This window comes from Rhamphochromis sp. 'chilingali' (assembly GCF_963969265.1).
Source record: "Rhamphochromis sp. 'chilingali' genome assembly, chromosome: 12".
Classification (NCBI taxonomy): domain Eukaryota; kingdom Metazoa; phylum Chordata; class Actinopteri; order Cichliformes; family Cichlidae; genus Rhamphochromis; species Rhamphochromis sp. 'chilingali'.
Window position 1 is genome coordinate 7,043,896 of NC_137939.1, and position 16,917 is coordinate 7,060,812.

At 39.1% G+C, this 16,917-nt stretch overlaps 1 protein-coding gene across 3 annotated transcripts; it reads right to left on the reverse strand.

The window, feature by feature from the left end:
- Positions 1-106: 106 nt before the first annotated feature.
- On the reverse strand, positions 107-16,893 carry wrap73 (WD repeat containing, antisense to TP73). 3 transcript variants are annotated; one of them, XM_080899693.1, is made up of 13 exons: positions 16,755-16,893; positions 15,754-15,847; positions 15,441-15,593; positions 14,442-14,558; positions 7,171-7,243; positions 6,322-6,425; positions 5,275-5,361; positions 4,642-4,776; positions 4,304-4,381; positions 4,127-4,229; positions 3,897-4,022; positions 1,800-1,991; positions 107-530 (listed from the first exon to the last, which is right to left on the reverse strand). In XM_080899693.1, exons 2-13 carry the CDS (start codon positions 15,820-15,822, stop codon positions 418-420), a joined length of 1,350 nt encoding a protein of 449 aa, XP_080755819.1. In that variant the 5' UTR covers positions 15,823-15,847; positions 16,755-16,893; the 3' UTR covers positions 107-417. The 3 variants fall into 3 exon arrangements, with proteins under 3 accessions (XP_080755819.1, XP_080755818.1, XP_080755820.1); XM_080899692.1 differs by having other exon boundaries at positions 15,754-15,867; XM_080899694.1 differs by lacking the exon at positions 3,897-4,022 and having other exon boundaries at positions 15,754-15,867.
- Between the last annotated feature and the right edge of the window lie 24 nt (positions 16,894-16,917).

Sequence of the window (16,917 nt, forward strand, 5' to 3'; positions counted from 1 at the left end):
CTAACTGTAACTCAGCTACTGATTTCAGTAACATGACATATACCGAAAACAAATCATATTGATTAAAGGCTGAACACACTTTTAGAAAACTGGCACCATAAGCAACTATATTTATGACAAAGTTTATTTAGAACAAATATAAAATTTCAAGGTGAAACAGGAAATTCTAACAATAAGTGAAATCTATAGAAAATTGTAAACTTTCACATTCTCACAGTGTTTGCAACTAGTGCTGAGTACATATTTATCAGTAGGAATTACTTTCAATGTTCCAGTAGCCCACACTTTTAAGAGCAGCTGCAGTCCAGCATATGCAAGCTAACATGTTCAGGAGTGTTCTCACTGGCCATTGACTCAGCTTGTGTGTACAGCTAAATAAGACTGAACTATGACCCAGTTATTTTCTTTTTGTGTGCTTTACTTGTCTTCTTCATCAGTTTCCATGTAGCACAAACACAGCTGCTCCTTTCCAAGCAGTATCAAGGAGTTGCCACTGCAATGCCAGTTCAGAGAATGAACTTGAAAACCACCTGGCAGGAATAAAAGCGAGATAACTGTGATGTCAATGCCTTTACACATAAACATGCTCATAGTAAGAAATCAGTATCTAAAAAATACACTTCAACTTTGTGTAATGAGATTTTCAATTTCAGGGACATTTAAAGCAATAAATGTAAAGAAACAACAGACAGTGTAAATTGATTCTATTTTCAATTATAAACAACACAATCTTAAACTAAAGGCAATATGTGACTATGTTGCTGTGAAACTACAGGGTGGGGCATTTATATGTATACATCGTAATAACATGGAAATGGTTGGTGATATTAAAGTCCTGTTTGTGGCACATTAGTATATGTGAGGTGGCAAACTGAGTTTATGGTGTATCCATATAAATGGCCCACCCTGTACTCGTTCATTTACTAACAACTTCTCAATCAAAAGTTGTTATTAAATGAACCTACTATGGATAAACCTCCTTTTTGAAAGTATGACCAAAATAATGTCCATGTCTGTAACAGATGGTATGCCCTCACAGACTCTGATCTATGCATCACTGAATCAGTAAGGGTAGGCAAATAACCTTTGATGAACAACTATGGAAGGTTATCCAAGACGCCCAAAAAAACCTGAGCACATAGAAAAACTGTCCACATACACTTCAGAAAAACTGGTGCAGTTACAATACTTTAAGGTTTCTTGTTTTCATGTAGTTTAGCAAACAAAATGTTTTTTAAAATAGTTTGGTCCACTAAGAGCAGACTGCATTCATTGGTCCTTGTTTTTTCTTAAACTTCTAACCGAGATCCACACTGACTGCTCTTAAGCCCAGTGCAATGAAGTGTAGCTTTTTAACATAAACTAGAACTTCAGCCAGTTCTAATTTTGTTGCTAAAAATTTTGGCAACAACCTTTGACTAAAACTAAAGTTTGATGCTTAAATTTTAATTAAAACTAATAATGCTTAAATCAAGACTACGATTTAAACTAAATCAATATTTGCTGATTTCCACTCATTTCAGCCATGCTGTTTTAAACAATTTGAGAATAACAAAGCAAAAGCATGTTTGTTGTCAATCTTAAGTTCTATTTCATGATATCAGTGTTTAATATTCTATTAGTGTAAAAAATAAAATGAATGAATTTAACAGCGACCTTGTGATTACCATGGAGATTAAATAAAACGACAGGATGGTTACTGGAGGTCTGCTCCTTTCCTATATCTGAGAACAATGTAATTAAGCTTTGGACTCCCAACTACGTGAAAGTTCAATTGTTTTAGTACCCAAGGAAATTACCTTCAGTTGGGACCTGAACAGCAACACAGCCTCCTGGAGACCAAAGATAGAGCTTGGTGTTGCCAGTACATAGTGCCAACCGGGGATGGCATGGGTCCCACTGAAAACATCGTACTGCTGATGTCTGCTCCAGCACAGCCTGCAGGCTCATCATCTGCATGTTCCACACCCAAACAACACTCGCCATATTATCTGCAGTGACAAAAATAGTCATACACATTCAAAACCACTCTCAGCCTAAAGAGCCAATACTAGTATCATAACAAATGTACACAACAAAAGTCAGTCAGTTTTGTACAATATAGGGTCAAAATTATGCACACAAGGTCAAAAATATACATAAAGCAGCACATATTTTGTTAATTGTCCCTTAGCACACTGCACCTTGAACCATCAGCATAATTCTTGTTGAAACTGATGTAATTCAAATCAACTTCCTCTCAGCTGAGGATGAAAGCGGTTTCTTTTTAAAACCTCTGCAAGTGGAGTTACAAAATACAGTTACAGACACAGTTAAAGTTGTTTGAACTGATGATGCAGGAATCTGCAGTTGTTTAGAAATGGCTCCAGGACACATTACACACTTGTGTAATTCAGTTTCTCAGTTCTGAACTATACTTTTGCCTTTGACAAGTTAAGAGGTGTGGTGGGGCGTGGTCTGCGGGGCCGTGCGGACGCACCTGCACGGCATCCGCAATCACGCCCGCCGTGTTAAAACACGGACTCAGGGGTTGGTGTTGTGGTGTGGTGTGACGTGAATCAAATAAAGTTGGCTCTGAACGTCGCTCCGTGGTCCCGCCGTGCCTTATTCATGCCACATTGGTGCCGAAACCCAGGAGGCGGCATGGCGGGTACCTACCAGAGCCAGGAAAGGAAAGAGCTGGCCGAGAGGGTGGCCGAAATAGCGGCCACCCAGCGGAAGCAGGCGGCGGAGGTGCGTCGCCAACAGGAAGAGCTGCGGAAGGAGAGCGAACGCCACCTGGGGAAGATGGCAGAGCTGGCAGCGCTGCTCTGGGCCTGGGCGCCACCCCCACAAGTGTGTCCCGAGGACAGTGAAGCGGTGGAGGAGCCGTGTGGGTCACCTCGGCAGCCGGAGGTGGTGGACGAGCCACGCGGGGGTCCGAGCCTGCCGGAGGAGGAGGAGCCGCTCCAATCGGAGGCCGAGGACGAGGCGGGCGAGGGTCTACACCTGCCGGAGGCAGAGGAGTCGCTCCACCCAGAGGTGGGCGAGGGGCTGTGCCTGCTGGGGGCGGAGGCGCAGTGCGGGGAGCCGCTCCAAACGGGAGTGGCGGAGGCGGTGGCGGAGCAGCTGTGCGGGGAGACGGAGGTCCCTGCTCCAGGGCAGCCTGTGCAGCCGGAGTTGGAGGCAGAGGAGCGGGACAGCCCCGCTAGGCCGGGGATCGGCGGGCTGGCTAGTCCAGCCTCGCTGCCACCAGTCGATTCTGCGCGCCTGACGTCTGCCCAGCCGCCTGTGTGCAGGAGCTCACGGCCATGCCTGTGGGGCCGTGTCCGCTTGCTACGCGGCCGACCTCCGGACCAGCTTCGCCGTTGCCGCTGGATGCGCGGGCGGCCACCAGAACGGACGCTTCCCCGTCGCTTGGTCAGGGGCTGGGGCGCCGATGTTTAGGGGCCGAGTCTCGCCCCAGTTCGCGGGGGGGGGGGGGGGGGGGGGGGGGAGTAGGTTCGGCCAGATTACTCCCCGGCCTCAATCGGGCGATGGGGGTATGTGGTGGGGCGTGGTCTGCGGGGCCGTGCGGACGCACCTGCACGGCATCCGCAATCACGCCCGCCGTGTTAAAACACGGACTCAGGGGTTGGTGTTGTGGTGTGGTGTGACGTGAATCAAATAAAGTTGGCTCTGAACGTCGCTCCGTGGTCCCGCCGTGCCTTATTCATGCCACAAGAGGCTTTTTGGGCCTTTCACCACCACATATTTAAGAATCTAAGTGGGTGCAGATTATGTTGTGCAATCTTTTAGGTCAAGAAAAAGAGCTGTTCACAGAAATGTTTCAAAGGTCAGTATTAATAAAACATTCCTGTCAACAATTAGTGCAACAAGAAAGTTCAATAAAAAAGGTAAAAGAAAAAAAATCTCACCATTTTTGGTGGCTAGATAGTGATTGTTTGAGCTGAATGCCAAAACAGAGACCCCAATTTTGGGGTTGGCTCGGTCTGGGTCTGGTTTGACCACAGGAACTTGTACTGGCAATGAGCATATCTCATCTAGATGAGGCAACAACAAAGAATTTATAATGAGACAAAACTGGTTACTTGACCTTGGTAATTTTAGACAAATATCACTTTAAAAATGAATACTGCTTACGTACATTTACTCTGGGTGTTGAAGAGTGTGCTGCCAGTAGTGATGTTGTGCAGAGACATTTCGTCAGTGCCAACAGCTGGCCTTCTCTCCACTTCTTTATACACAGTCTAAAACCACAAGGAGTAATTAACTGGCAATCAAACAATGTCTTCCAGGCCCATCAAAAACGCTCAATACTCACAGCTTTTGTGCTTTCCACTGTTGCAGGGTGCTGAAACTGTGCGATTTTTTTCCATGTGATATGATTGATGATGCGCACCTGACATAAAGATAAAAGTATCTTAATTTCACTGATACTAAAAATTGCACACAACACATTCTGCTCAAAATAAAAATGAACCTGAAACTATACTAAAACTTTTATTTAAGAGAGAATGAAAAAAGTTGTGAAGCTTTTTACGACTTTAGGAGGAACTGCATGAAATTTGTGAAAAGGAAGACCTCATCTAAAAAAACAAACAAAAACCAAAAACAGGCAATCATCAGGAAAGAAGCACAATTTTTTAACATCATCCATACTTTTTCATCATAGCTGCCAATTGCAAGGAACTGGCTACTGGGGCTCCAGGACACAGACTTGACACCCAGCGACCATTCATAGGCACTGTAGGTTGACAGCAACCGGCCATCCAAAGAGTAGAGCAACACCTTATACTGTGTAGAGGATACATACACATGAAACAGTATTAATAATAATGCTAATAATAAGCACTTAAGTACAGTGGTTAAGACAACCTTTAGTAGACAGATGTTGCAGACAGATGTCAGTGTGCTTCATTTTAAAATTTTATGACTTTTTAAACAGTGTAATTACATTTTGCAGTATTCCTGTTTCCAATATTATGAGACTCTTGTGAGGTGATCAACATAAATTTGTCCTATCCTGCATAAGTGTTTACTTAAAGAACACTTGTACCTATGTATAGTACCCCAACCATGCCTCAAAATTTAAACTGCAGATAATGTTGTTTTATAATTTAAAGCTGACTCTTTGATTACGGTCTTCCTAAACTGGAGTTTTTAAACTATTCACTTGCCATTCTTGCCAGGGTACACTTTACTGAGTGATTCACTGATGACAGGCTCATGTTTAACTGAGATAGGTAATTTGACATTACAGTGATGGATCTCTAGTGTATTAGGTTAACTAACTTCTAGACAACTGTCCCATACTGCCAGCACACAGCCATTTGGAGACCACTCCAATCCTGCCAGGTCCTGTGTCTCAGTCTCAAAATGCTGTAATAAAAAAGTGACATTAAATGAAGTTAATTAAGACATTCATTAAAAAAAAATGTGAATATTTTAAACTTAATTTTTCCTCATATCTAGCACAATATAAAAAGATAAAAGGAAACAAAATACAAAATAAAAGCTAGTTTTAGCTGTTCCCAGAAACACTGTGTTGGGTGTCCAAGGTTCATAAGTGCACACAAATACCACTCTGTCTGATCTGGTTGAAACGGAGATAAAAGAGAAATCTTGGTAACTGACTCTTAGTGCTCCTGGCTCCTTTCATCAGGGCACATTATAGGCCCTGTTAAAAATTATGACCCAGTGACTTGACAGCTTTGCCTTGTTGTAGTCTTGCTGTTTAAGTTGTATTAAACTGGATGATCTCAGACATCTACTTAAAAACAAAGCAGCTATTCAAGTAAGACGTGAATGCTAATGACTTTAATTAATACTAGAATCTATTCGCCTTTTATGGGATGAGCATTTGCTGCATTACAAACATGTGCCACCTGCTGCTAGAAAAAGCATAAAGGCAAGTGCCTCTCAGCTATTTGTCCCTTACAGCACATACTGTTTTTAGAACTTTTGGACTAAAATTAAAGCACATCAGATATAAAGTAGTTCCCCAGCAGAGCCTGCAGAGAATGATTTCACATCCCATGTTTTGGAGGGAAAAGGGGAAAAATGAAAAAGCAGTAGACCCACACAATGAGATCAAATCAAACTGGTATGAACAAATTACACAAATACCATAGATTCAATTCTACGTGTTTTAAATATAATGTAGCAGCAAATTTCATGTAACAATAAAGATAGTCATAATGTATGGCTAACAAGTCTATATCTTTTTGGGAATTGAAATTAAGGTCCCTTTCACTGTAGTTTACATGTCTTACTCAATTGATGAGTACATTAAAATGGCCTTACAAAAAAAAAATCTTATGCAGCTGTAGCTCTACTTACCCTGAGTAAATGCCAGTCGTCACACACGAATATACTAACAAAGTCTTTGCAGTCACGACGTTCAGCCAAGGCCATATAGGACCCATCTCTGCTGAAATCTATACCTGTGGGTATACAAATGGTTTCTATGGAAGATCAAGAGGGAATTTGAACAAATTCCAAAGAACAAAAAGTGAGGAAAACAACGCTAAAATGCCACTTTATTTTCCAAAAAAAACCTGCTCACTGGTAAAATAATAATAATAATAATGATAATAATAGTAAAAGGGACAGTATTAAAAATCTGAGCATCAATGACACATAAAATAATCACTTTTTCTTCACAATTTTTTAAAGAGGATATTTAGTCATAGTAACAGAATAACAGAAAGAATTTCAAAATAATTTAATCTTTCTTTAAAACATGTCTATGTAACAGCTTGGAAAAAAGACAACTGTCCATTCTGATCACATAATACATGGCTTAATCTATTTTTCATTATCTAATTCTTTGGCACCATAAAGTCTGGTATGCAACCATCATGGCGATATTATTTATATGACAGCTCTGAAGATACACAGGTTGCAAAAGGGCATGGTATTACATGTGGAAAATGGGGAGAGTCAGACACAATCATTTTTCCACTAGTTGTTGACAGGCCTGTTATGAAGAGCATGCCCCATTTACTGAAGAGAGGCACAGCTGTCAGCATAGAGGACCATAGTTTGGACCCATATCCTTGGGTAGACCCACAAGGTAAAGAACGGCATGTGATTCATGGGGAATGCCAAGGCATTTAGACTGCTGGCCATGTCCTCAGGTACACTCGTAGTAGACATACATTCATATCATATCAATTTCATACTCACCTTTCTGACATGCTTTGGGATACTTGATGTAAGATACAGCTTTAGTGCACAGTGACCAGACGGTGATTCTCAACTGTAACCAAATCAGAGAAAACAAAGAAAAGGCAACCATATATTATCTTCCAAGTTAAATGATGGAAAAGATCATTCTACCAGACAATTAACTCATTCACTGCCAGCCATTGGCAGTGAATGAGTTAAACCCATTGACTCATTCACTGCAATTGACGGCTATAGACATCAATGGCAGTGAATGAGTTAAAAGAGTGTAAACACATCCATCCCTTTAACTGCAATGACACATTCACACTATTCGACCACTGGTCTTCAATAAGAAAATTTAATTATAAGTTATTTGGTAAGTGTTACATCCATATGGCAAGTGGCTGTCAATAGACACCAATATGAGGTCAGTCAACCAGAACACATTTCTATATGTAAAGATCAGCTATGCAAATCCAGACTGCATTTCCCACCATGCACTTTAACAGCTGTGGAAAGACTGTCTTATGTCTTTGAAGGGGCAAAATCTCTGTGAGAGGCAATCTATCTATCATTAGACGATGGCTTGGAAAGGCCAAGTGTGTGGAGTGTTGTCAATCAGTGTGCTTCCCCAGGGAATGAATACACATGTTTAAGACCTGTAGCCACTGAAAGGGACCAAAAGAATTAAGTTTAAATTAAGACCTGTTTAAATTAAGTTTAAACCTGTTTGTTTTAAGTTAAAGTGTAAGTTTAAATTAAAGTTTTAAGTTAAGTTTAAACCTGTTTAAATTAAGACTTGAGCACATAAAATTAACAGATACAAAACAACATCTCAACACATAGCAGGAATAGGACCAGTCAATTTAGTAGCCAAGATGTAATGTCAGACATGTTTGCCACAAGTGTGACAAATTGACAGCAAGTTGTGCGCATTGCCACAAATGAGAAGCAGCTAACTGACCACAAGTCGGCATAACAAAGAGAACACGTGTTAATTCTAAGTTTTGACAGCAGTCACTTAAATACCCAGCGGCCTCACTTCAGCCAGACTCATGCCAACAAAAGCAAGTGGCCAAACATGACAGATATGCTGATCTAAGGAGTATGACAAGCGGTATCTTGACCTTCAAATAAGGAGCACCAGAAGACTCTTGAGACACTGTTACAGAATACGTGGTTTGTACTGCCTATGTGTATATGTTAAGCTGTTCAGAGATTGATTGATGAAGTTAGATTCAGCAGCAAAACTCAACCTTGTTGCCAATTTTCCCCCATTGTTCACTATAATACAATTGCAACATTACCATTCCAACAACAAATTTCTAAAACTTCCAGATGCTAGAAAAACAAGTTTTGTGATATCTCATCGACGCAAATTTTCTGGGCTGAGCAGATGAATCACTTTTTATGTTTTGTCTCCAGTTTTGTGCAAAGGAATATTATTTTTGAATCCTCAATTAAGACTTAAAAATAATTTTTTCAGTCTTAATTTTTAAGACTGGTCAATGTAAATTTTTTAATACAATTTTTTTGTAATTGTAGTATTACATCTGTTTAAATAGTAATGGCAAAAAGCATGCTGAACAAAAATGTGAATAATAATTTGAACACAGAACAGTTAAAAAGGCAAGGGCTTTTTTGTATAATTTAAGGTTATTGAAGAAAAGCATTTTTTTATCCTTGGAATAAATGGTTTCATTTGAGTCTAATATGAGTAGAAGTAACAGTAATAATACATTATTCTTCAAATAACACTTTATTTTTGGCAGTAAAAAATAATGTAATTGCCATTTAAGAATGGGCAGAGTTAAAACTACTGAAGTGACGAGGCTTTCATCAGAGTGTACAGACAGATATTTGAAACGGTCCAAGTCTGTCACCTGACTGGACTGAAGTGTTGACCTGCGTGTTTGGTCCAGACATCCAGCTGTGTAGGCTCTGTAATAACACCGCACTGCACGCTTCCTGGACATCCCCTCAGACATGGTGCCATGACAACTAATACCAACAGCACTCAAACACAAACAGACTTACACTTCTTAAATACCCTGAATCCACCACATAAGGGGCGCTGGGAGATCAAGACCCAAAGGCAATGTAACTTTAAACCTGGTGGAGGAAGGTTAGCATGAGGAAAATAGGTGAGAAATGCTTTTCCGTGTAGAGTGAGACTCTATCTAAAGGGGTAAAACTACCCCTTTAGATAAAGTATCCTCACCAAAGGTAAGCAGAAACGTAGGACTACGGTCTGGGGGCAGGAGTGGTGTTAAAGACAAAACTCTCCTAAAAAAGCTGCTGTTTATTTATCAGAGAAAATTGTTACGAAAAGCCCTTGGAGACTATACTAGAAGGTGGAGCAAATAATAATCATGACAAGTCAATATTCTTAAAATGATGTCATCAATTATTGGGGTTAATTTATACCACTAAATACATGTAATATGTGATATAAGGTATTCTTAAAAAAATAAAATCTAATTACAATTTGGGGACCTTCCCATCAGGAAAACCTGTGGGCAATATGATAACTGCAAGAATGTAAATACTACAGTTACTGACAGCAATCTGGAATAAAACGTACCCATCAGCCATTCTTGTTGCGCGCCTAAGCGAGTGTGAGAGAATGGTCGAGTGTATTTGATGCCATATAGGCCTATCTGTCAGCAGAGGATTAGCTTGTAGGCATTCCACGTAGAAAGCCATCTCAAACCAATATAGCCTATTTCTCCTGTTACAGCCTTATGATGCTACCAAGGAACAGGAGCCTTTCACAGCCCACATAGGGTATGGAAGAGCTATTGTCCCCTGCTGCAGTGCTTAGGCTCCCTAAATTTACAGTTCGGTCCGGTAGCATTGTTGGCAGCCACATTGCTGCCAACAATGCTACACGTTAGCAAGGCTACAGCTGTACTAGTAAAGAATTCTAAGGCTAATCTGATCCCAACAATGTAAAAACCATTAGACAAGTCAAGCTCAGCAATGTCCTTGGCTGGACTTTTTCGACCCTCAGTTAGTAAAGCAGGATTAATGTGGATGTGCGAGTGGCATTTTGTGAGGTCCTAAGATAAATGAATGGAATTCAAACAGGAGACCAGTTGCGTGAAGTCTCACAATACATAGGCTAAGTTTCAGCAATGTGACTTTTTATTACATCTATGACAAATGTTTTAAAAATCTGGGCAAAAACAAAGTAGCTGGCTTTAAGGTGCTTCATTTCACAACATTTAAAGTAGTGGTTACTGGTTCTGACTTCTACAGCTTTTGTTAACACTAGATAGAATATATAATCATTTTGGTACAGCCACAATGACAGTTGTGACCTAGAAATTTGAAAGATCTTTTGCTTAAAAAACAAAACAAAAGAAAAAAACAACTGAGACAGCCAGACAAACACAGACAGCAGATTTATTGATACATAGACAGACAAACACATACACAGAGGCATGATCCACACCACAGGCAGCTGTCCCTAAACAAGTTAATATAGCAGGCTGTTTATGAGTGGGTTGAAATTTAAGCCTGACACGAACACCCGCCTGGCACAGCCTTAATGAAATCTTGGGCTGGGGTGAAGGTAAGTTCAGTGGGCTCTCTGGAAATGCCACAACAAGTTCCTAATTTTTCTTTGTTGATTAAATTGGTTTTGAAACCTGCACCACAAAAGGCTGCTCAGTAAGCAGCAAGTAAAACTACTTACATCTAGCCAGTTATGAGAGAGATGAGTAACTACAGGTTTTTGACTCCATAACAGCAAAGATTAAATGCTTGTACTAATATAAACATGTTTTGACAAAAACCTAGAGTTTTTGACAACGACTAAACCAAAGTGTTACTTCAGCAGAAAGTTTGCACAACAACCATATTGAGCAGCAGCTTCACCTGTCAAAGACAGACACAGCAGCTGCAATTGTTCACACAACAGTGGCACTCCATGCTGTCTGACATTGGCCTTTTAAATTGAGTAATGACCATTAAACGTAGCACATAAAGTATCATATCACATCTCCTTTTCACAGTACATGCAGAATATTTTCCTCAAGTGCCAGTGTATTATAATTGCTCTGACATCTGTTTGTCTTGGAGCTTGTCTGTTTTTTGGGGCTCATTTCTGAGAGTTGTTTACCAGAACTACTTGGTTTGATTTGGTTTGAACAAAACATTAATTTATAGATACACCGTTCTCAGACTGAACTTACATTTTCACTCTTCTTCATAGAAAGATAAAATAATCTGCACTGGTTAGACCTTTCAGCCTTAGTAGCTCTACAACACAAACTGAAACACCAATGGCACAAAGCCACCATATGACCATAATAGGTATGGTATTAGGAGCAACTTGGGGTTCCTTGGCCAAGGACGTTTCAACATAAAGAGGGATAGGGACTGACATGGGAAACCTCATCTACTACCTGATCCCAGTGACAATATCAGTATAGCACAACATATTCCAACAAACTCACAAAAACAGCCTTCAAAATAAAGGAAAATGAGCTCTACAAAAAAAATTCCATATAACACTGATTTCAGGCTAAAACTAGGGCGGCACAATTAATTATTAGAAAATCGCGATCTCACTTCATACTTATGTGCGATCTCATTTCGAAATGACAAGGATTTAAAAAAAAAAAAAAAATGATGATGATTGTACTGCATTTTGATCCAGGACATAAGTTGCATGAAAACAAGCGCTCACTCTTCCTGCTCAACAAATGACAAGGGCGGAGGCTTATACCAAGTGATACAGAAGTCAGCTGGCAGGGAAAAAACAACAGAGAGCACGTGAGAGATGACGAAGCTGTAAAGGCCAAGAAAGTGACGGGAATCCATCCTACCTGAAAAAACATCTTACCCAATGTTTCTGCGCAGATGCGGCACATGCGCACAACACCAACGCCGAATTAACTTCTTTTTCTCTCACCCATCCGGAATACTTCTTAAGGTTATGGTTATGGTTAGGGCTATGGTCAAGGGTAGGGTTAGGTTTAGTCGCAAGTCACCATCAAATTATGATACAGGTAGGACGTTTTGTCAGAGTAGGATGGTTTCTCAAAACACCGTCCCGCAACTATTTTAAAAATGTTGCACTACCTGCTCTATACACGCAGTGTCGAGCAACGGTGGAGACGGAATTACAAGCAGTACAACATTTTGAGGCAACGACAAAATGTGACACATTTGTTTTTATGTTTATTTATTGTTTTTATGTTCAGTCTCAACTGTTACAAAGTTGATGTGCAGTTAATAAGTGCAATAAATATTTATATTGGAAAAGAAAATCGTGAGAGAATCGTGATCTCAATTCTAAGCAGAAAAATCGTGATTCTCATTTTATGCAAAATTGTGCAGCCCTAGCTAAAACTACAAAAATTCTTTCTATTCTAGCATAATTTGCTTTTTTCTTTTATAGTTTTTCGTTTTGACTGTGATTTGAACCAAAACTGCACTTTGCTATACCACAAAAGGTGCAAAGCATAACAAGTTAATATTAACTATGTAGTACATGTAATTAATGAAAACAATAAATTTTTTTGTCCTAATGATGGATACAACGTTTTTCCTCTTTTCTCCTTTAGTTGCTTTTAGGGTTTTTTGGAACCTGTTTGCAGCACTTGGATATTGGACGAAAAGGTGATTAAAAGGTAAATAAAAGTAATGACATCAGTTTAATTTTCTAATAGCCACATATAAGTTAATTAAAAAAACAAACGTATAGTTAAGAAATGAAAGAAAGAACTGACATTTTGTTAGAGAAACTATAAGTATCAAGAATCAAGAATCACCACAGCAAGGCACTGACAGCAAGCAATTAAAATGAGGTTATGTGGAATGTGTTCACAATTCAACGTAGAAACATAAGAAAAATGAGTACAGTTTATATTAACCATTCAAAACTGCCCACACACATGCTCAAATGCAAGATTACTGCACTAAGATTGTCTATTCACTAAGCTGAACACAAATTGCCATAGATCTTTAGGGAAAGAAAAAGCATTTCTTTCAAATTCTTTTCCTTTTTAAACTTTATTTATTAATAAAATTCTGACTAAAACAAAGCAGACATACCACAGACACTTGCACTCTACTCCAGACAAGACAGAGTTGTGTATTAGACCACAACACCTGTTAAATGATTCCTGGAATCTGGTTCAGTGTTACAGACATGGCCTGCCGTCGTATTCCACAAGCCCCAAGTGTAGCTGCTATAACAGCACCCCTTACAACATATGCTTACTATGGAGAGAATATAAAAGAGGAATTTGGAGGCACAGGCAATTTATTTGGTTTGTATTTAGTTTTATATACTTGCGCAATCTCAAAATCTCCTCAGCTGGAATTTGGTGGGTGCATGTACATACTGCATGATACCTCAAATTTCAAATATTTTAAGTAATGATATAAAACATAAAAAGATGCGATCTTAAAGACTTTTGTCTGTACTTTCTCCGTAGACAAACAAGCTATTTCTGGTATCAAATATGTACTCCTGTTTTGCAAGGTCATTACTGCGGAGTGAAGGAATGTTCACAAGTCACGACTACTGATGATTTTAAAAAGAGAACAAAATCTAATTTCCACATACTATGTATTCTTGGATCTGATGTTTAGAGCATACTACTATCAGCTACAAGTGAACAATAACTAACAGTCAAATAGTCATCAAGGATGGAAATCATTATAAAGCGCCTTGAGGCAACTGTTGATGTGATTTGAACTGTCCATGTGATTTGGCACTGTACAAATAAAATGAAATTGAATTTAAATAAAATGAAATGAGCATTTTGGCTCTTGTCTTATAAAACATATTTCTGCTTGGCTTTTTATTTGGGCAGTAAAAATAACAGCCATATAAATTATTAATGTTATTTATTTAACCTGCTCCTGGTTAGTGTATGGCGTTTCTGATCTGGTTGGTTTTAATCCATCAGTGTTGGTAAGCCTACAGTTACTGTATTTTTATGACCAATAAAACATCATTAAATAGACTTGATGCCAAACAAAATACCAGACCTCCATCGGAAGGGCATATACACATTGCACTGGTGTTCCAGAGGTACTAGAAGCCCATGTATGACAGGACGCTAACAGGAGGGCAGCTATGAAATCAGGCTGAATACATGTAGCAGGTGGGGGGTGTAGGGGCCAGTCAAGAAAGGCTCTGGTGTCTGGCTATTTTCAGGTCCCCCGTTCCTTGCAGGCCAGCAACAGTTGATACCAGACAAGCATAAAACACATTTCCATGTGCATCAATGCACATACACACACGCAGAAACCAACTTCACACTTACATGGAACTCGGTGGTGTTGAGAATGTGACGTCCATCTGGACTCCAGCGTGAGGAGACTAGTCCTATTGAACCCTCATCAATCTTGCAGTGCCAGTCCGGCTGTTCAAGAGACCACACCTGAGAAAAAAAACGTCAGAAGGAAGACAGAGTGCGACACCAGGACAGCAAACGGCAATTACTCAAGACATCCTTTACACACATCCTCTAACTTTCTCAGTTTGATTTCAAACAGTAAGAACACATCAGACACAATGAAAGACTGGCACTGGATACCCTTTCAAAGGTAAGCAACTTGAGCTACGATGTGCATGAAACTGACATCACTTCAGTAACAATAATTACTGCAATTCTGTCACTTTGAACACTTTTTGATCATCCTAAAATAAAGAAGTTAAAGCACAATAAAAAATAAACAGCATGGTTCTAGATCATCCAATGACAGAAGTAATGAATATTAAAATTTATTGTACCTATTTGAATGCTAAATAGTGAGTTTCACTGAAAGCAATCTCAGACTACTTCATCTAATGTGGAGTCTACTGTGTCCTTAAAGTAACAGCAATAAGAATGTATGTATAAAAAAGTTAATTAGTATACATTTTTAAGACTAAAAGAAGGATGTACATGTGATTGAGACTTCAAACAGGACATGTCTAAAGCCTCCAAAAATTTAAAGTACAATATAAAATCTCAAAAAATTACAACTGAAGATACGGAGTATTTGTTTTGAGGAAGTATTTCTGTATGTCACTTCTAAATTTAGGGAATGTGGCATAACTGGTCTATTGGTAGTTTGATTAAATAGAGCCTGTCCAACTAAAATCCACATAAATCACTTTATTATTCAGTTTCTATCAATCCCCCCAAAAAACCCAACATTATTTAAAAGAGTTTGTAATTATTTGTATAATCGTGAACAGTGTTCAACTAGTAGACTGACCACCTTCATTCACACCACATAAATGGTCAGATAGCCACATTACTTTTCTCTCAACCTACCTGTACTAGTCCTCTCTTGTACATAGCACACAGAATAAAGAGAGAATCAGAGGACCACTCCATATGAGATATTTGGTCAAGGCAGGTATACAGGTGCATAATCTGCAAGGTGCTCACATCTCGCACCACTAACCTGTACTGCACACATGTAGCCTGAGGAGTAAAGCCAAAGACAACAATCAGCAAGGAAATTACCCATTTCCATCTTATCCATATGGAAATGGTAACATAAAATGGGAATGAAAAAGATTTCTTTCTACTGAAAACAATTAAAATACTACAAAAATACATATTGCATTACTCAAACACTTACCAAATACTTTCCATCTGGGGAAACTTTACAAAGCTGATTGGACTGCTTGAAGACCTCAGAGAAATTCATCTTACAGTGACAATTGTTGTGTCATCTATGAAGCACAATTTCCAACTGAAATTAAATTGATTAAGACATTAAATCTTTTACGGTAAAGGACAAAGGTTGGTTAAAGATAAATCAGAGCTGTAATATTTTCAGCTAATATTATTTTATTATTATTCACACTTCTGGAAATACGTTTCCAAAAATACTTGTGTCTATTTTTCTTACACTACATTTTCCATAACATTATTTACTGTAGTTATAGTTTATTATGTTTTTATGTCATTTCGATGTTGCAAACTGTGCATTGTGAACATAACAGCTCAATAGGGGACACGGGTTAGAAATTAGCAATAAACTCTATGTGCAGCGCATCAGTTTCATACTCCGCACTGGGAACATGTTAAACGTCATTGTCCTTTTCAAATACATAAATTTTAACTAAAACAACTGCAAAAGATTTGCAATTTGTACGTAGTTTGCAGGTATTAACACGTGATGGCGCTAAAGGTCCAAGAAAATGACTAAGCCTCAGAAAATAGGCATGCAGAAAATACACAAAAAACTGTTTCGTACAGGAAAATAACTCGACTTATATGGCAACTACTTAGCTACATAAAACGGACTTAATCCTTTCCCAAATTGAGCATCATCACAAACAAAGCAATTTTCGTAGCTATCTTGGTTTAGCTAACTCTTAAGAAAGACCTGGAGGAAACTAATTCGTCGAGCAAAGCATGTCTGAAAGATGTGTTTCACTGCGATTTTTGTCATTGGTATCAAATTATTTAACCAGTGGATAAGAACTGACCACTACATGCTTAAGGTAAAGTTAGCTTTTTAACTAGCTGTCACCAATGACTGAGCTCGCTCGAGGCTAGCATGTAATGCTACTAGCAACGAAAAGCTCTATGGTAGCTTTCGACCGAACATCACCGTTTAATGCAAACACTTACTTCTAGCTTTACTTGAGTTGTTTTTGTCACTTAAAAGATTAACGTAAAAAGTTCAAGAAAGACTTCAGAAAAGTTTTTTCTCCTCATGACTGCCTTCTGGTGCATACGCTGTTGATTCGACTGCTGCTGGTTTGTTTGGACGAATACATGACGACATACTGGT